Source organism: Orycteropus afer, unplaced genomic scaffold (assembly GCF_000298275.1).
Source record: "Orycteropus afer afer isolate SDZICR_OR568_19922 unplaced genomic scaffold, OryAfe1.0 scaffold00099, whole genome shotgun sequence".
Classification (NCBI taxonomy): domain Eukaryota; kingdom Metazoa; phylum Chordata; class Mammalia; order Tubulidentata; family Orycteropodidae; genus Orycteropus; species Orycteropus afer.
The window spans coordinates 2,048,242-2,052,082 of NW_006921686.1; the positions used below are offsets into that span (position 1 = coordinate 2,048,242).

The 3,841-nt window shown below is 56.2% G+C and overlaps 1 protein-coding gene across 1 annotated transcript in view; it reads left to right on the plus strand.

Annotated features, from left to right (window-relative positions):
• KPTN (kaptin, actin binding protein) overlaps window positions 1–3,112 on the plus strand; it is a 9,325-nt gene extending 6,213 nt beyond the window's left edge. Inside the window, exons 9-12 of the mRNA XM_042781271.1 lie at window positions 221–266; window positions 572–734; window positions 819–1,001; window positions 2,978–3,112. Of these exons, the coding sequence (XP_042637205.1) occupies window positions 221–266; window positions 572–734; window positions 819–1,001; window positions 2,978–3,112 (527 nt within the window). The remainder of the gene's footprint in view (window positions 1–220; window positions 267–571; window positions 735–818; window positions 1,002–2,977) is intronic.
• Window positions 3,113–3,841: the final 729 nt, after the last annotated feature.

Sequence of the window (3,841 nt, forward strand, 5' to 3'; positions counted from 1 at the left end):
ACACACAGAAGTGAGTAGTTTGAGTGAGAAGTTGACCACTTGGTGGAACTGTGAAGATGTCTAGGTTGAAAGCGAGCTTGTCCAGGCCTCAGGAAGAGTAGCGTGTTTAGTCCTGAGAAGGGCAGTAGTATGAGCGCATGGCTCAGAGTCTGACGAGAAGGATGCGTGGCTTTAAACTGTAAAACCAGAATGGGAAAATTATGGCCTGATGTCCTGCTAGAAACTTACTCTCGCCTAGAAAACAAGGAGAGTGTGCACATTGCATTGCAACCAAATCTCCTGACCAGCAGAGCTGGAAACAGTGGTGACCAGCTCAAAGATGGCGGCCGTCTGCATAGCTTTAAATGGCAACAAGCCAGTTTCCCACATCAGGCTCCTGAAAGGGTTCTCTATACCTGTTTGGAGTCTCCCATTCTAGCCCTCAGACTTGTAATTTTTTCTATTCCAGTCATTATTGCATTTTGCTCAGTTTACACATTTGTCCGTTCCACTTTTGTTGGGCCAGCCATGACTGGACCAGTTTGAAGCAGTTCCCAGCCCTGGAAGGACGGCGGGCACTATAGTGACTTAGTTTCCCTGATTTGTCTGAGACCTTCAGGGACCTGCTGCATCGGGGTCTCAAGGACCAGCTTCTCCTCCCCGGAAGTGACCAGTTTGACAGCGTCCTCTGTGGCCTGGTAACTGACGTGGATTTGGATGGGCGACTGGAAGTCCTGGTGGCTACCTATGGACAGGTGGGACCTGAGGAATGGGGCAGCCCCCTGCTCGTCCCCCCTGTTCCCACCACCCTGGGTGATGCCGGCCCCTTGCCCCTGCAGGAACTGCTCTGTTACAAGTACTGGGGCCCAGAGTCCAGGCTCCCCGAGGCTGAGTGTGGATTCCGCCTGTTGTGGCAGCGGAGTTTCTCCAGCCCGCTGCTGGCCATGGCCCACGTGGATCTGACCGGGGATGGGCTTCGGGAGCTCGCCGTGGTCTCCCTGAAGGGCGTGCACATCTTGCAGGTGACTCGGGGTCTCAGGTTGGGGCCCCAAGAGGAAGAGCCTGAGAGGAGGGTGTCCTGCATACCTCAACTTGATTGGGGCAGACAAGATGGGAACGGGGAGATGCCAAGCCACGATGTGGGGTCTGCAACGGTCTAGCCTCAGCCTGATCCCACAGGGAGCTTTAGAGCATGAATGGTACCACGGACCCTTGCTACCTTCGGGCAAAGGGGTCATACCCCTGTAGATGTCAGTCACTGGCTGTAGACACACCTTGGGGAGGGAGTCAATGCCCAGGTCTTCTTTCTCTCAGGAGAAGGGGAGCAGCTGTGAGTACTCAAAGCAGCAGGAGGGTGGGGACAGCAGCTGGAAGAGGCGGCTTAGATGCAGCATGTTACCCCCAGCCCCCACCCTACCCTCTGCCTCCCGAAAGCCCCCCTAGACACTGTCCTTCATTCCTCACATTTTCCTTAACTCTGTCCCTTCTGCTGTGGTCTAGCCTCAGATCCACCCACCGAGATCTAACCTCGGACCCTCTACTGCAGCCTAACTTTCATGCTCCATTGTCAGACGGTTACTTCCCCTTCTTAGCACAGCCAACCCTCTCCTGTGTGTCTTTAACCAACTTCACTGCAGCTGTGGTCTAACCTCCAACCTTCGTTGCGTTTCCTCCCACTGTTCCTCTACAGTCTGATTTCTTACCCTTCCCCCTCAGCGTAACCCCAGCCTGTCTTCTACAGCCAATTTCTAGCTCTCTGCTGTTGTCTAACCTTGAGCCCCTGCACTCTGGTCTGATCTCTGAGCTTTCTCTTGGGGTCAGACCCTTCAGCTGTGGTCTGGTCTCCAGCCCTCCGCTGCACTTGGACCTCTAGCCTTCCCTCCGCAGCATAACCACCATTATTCTTACAGTCTAAGGTCCAACCATTCCACTGTGGTCCAGCCTCGAACCCTCCACTGCGGTTTAACTTCCATCCCTTCTGCTGTGGTCTAACCTCTAACCCTGTTCACTACGGTGCAGCCCGCCACCTTTCAGGCTCTACTGTGTCTTCGTCACCACATCTTCGCCTCCTCCACGCCTTCTCCTTCCCTCTGGTCTGACTCAAGGATCCTTTTGGGTGTGGTCTAACCTGGGTTCTTTCTACTGGGGTCTGACTCTTGCTGCTTCCTCTACAGCCTTTGTTTGGGCCTTTTCTACAGTCTAGTCCCCAATGGAATGGTCAAGGTTGGTCCCCAGTAGAAAAGATAGAGGTCGGACCACATTGGGTGGGACCAAGGTTGGACCCAAGTAAAATGGAGTGAGGTTAGACCCGGTGGAAAGGACTGAGGTTAGACCCTAGTGGACAGAGAGGTGTGAGGTCAGACCTAACGGAAGGACACAGGTTAGACCCTAGTGGTGTGGTCTGAGGTTAGACCCTGATGGAAAGCACTGAGGTTCGATGGTACAGTTGAAGAGACTGTGGTCCCTGTGGGGGAAAGGACTTCCCTTTTACTGTGATTTAACCATTGTCTCTCATTACCTGTTTCGAGCCATTTCGCTGTGGTGTTTCCTAGGCCTCTTCTGTTAGGGTCTAACCTCAGACCCTCCAGCTCGGGTCAGACCGTCGCCCTTTTTTCCACTTTGGTTGCCCCTTCTCTGTTCTCGTGGCGTCACCTTTGTGTCTCCCACGGTGGTCTGACCTCGGCCTCTCTCCGGTGGCCCCCCTCGCTCCCACTGTAGGGTGATCGTGGGCACCCGTCTCCCTTCCACTGATGGCTGACCTCGGCCCTTTCCATTTGGGTGTGAGCTTATGTCCCCCACCCACACTGTGGATTCACGTAAGGCCACTCCTGGGGTCTAACCTTCATGCCTCTCCGATACCCACTTCCCCCACGCTCTGGGGTCTGCTCTCTGACCTCCCGTGGTGGCTCAGCCGCCCAGCCCTTGGGGGTGTCAAGCCGCCTGAGGCCCTCCTGCCCTGGTCTCAGCCCTGCTCCCCTCTTCCTCCTGTTGCCCACAGCACAGCCTAATCCAGGCCTCCGAGCTGGCGCTGACCCGCCTTCGGCACCAAGTGGAACAGAGGAGACGGCAGCAGCAGCAACAGGGGCTGGGGGGCAGGGCGGGTCCAGGAGCCACTGAGACCCCGCCCTCCTGAGCCCCCACACGCCCATCCTCCCAAGAGCAGGGGAGTGGCTCACCGTGGGGCCCACCCCCCAGCACTGGTGGGGAGGAACAGACTCTCTCCCCAGCCCTCCAACCCTGCTCCGGCTTTGCCCAAGATGTGTCACGTGACCTGCTGAACCGCTGCCTCGCAGTGCGCCTCAGTTTCCCCATTTGGAGACAGGGTTGTACTCACCCGACCCGCCTCCACCCGCAGTGAGAGTGGTCAGCTGTTTGTAGTCCAGAGGAACAAAGTTTTCACAATTGTCTATGGTCTTCTGTTCCGCAGGCGTTCTTTGAGCATTGCTGTGTGCCAGGCTCTCCCCTGGGGGCTGGATTTACCCTGAGGAATTGAAGGAAGGGGCGTTGGGGAGAGGGAATGCAAAGTTAGACCCAGGGACAGGACTGAGATTAGTAGATCCCTGGGTAACCTCAGAGAAAAGAAGTGAGGTTGGAGCCTAGAAGAAAGGTTGACCTTAAGCCACCGTGGGCTAGAGAGGGCTGAGGTTAGACCCCAGTGGAAAGGCCTGAACCCCAATGGACAGGGCTGAGGCTAGACCCTTGCAGGGAGGCTTGAAGGTAGACCCCAGTGGAAAAGGAAGACAGTTGGCATTCAGAGGAAGGGATACGGGTGAACAGAGCTGCGGTGGAGAAGCCGTAGTCAAGTCACGGCAGAGTCTGAGGCTGGAGCCCTGTGAGTGATGCTGAGGTTGGACCCCAGCAG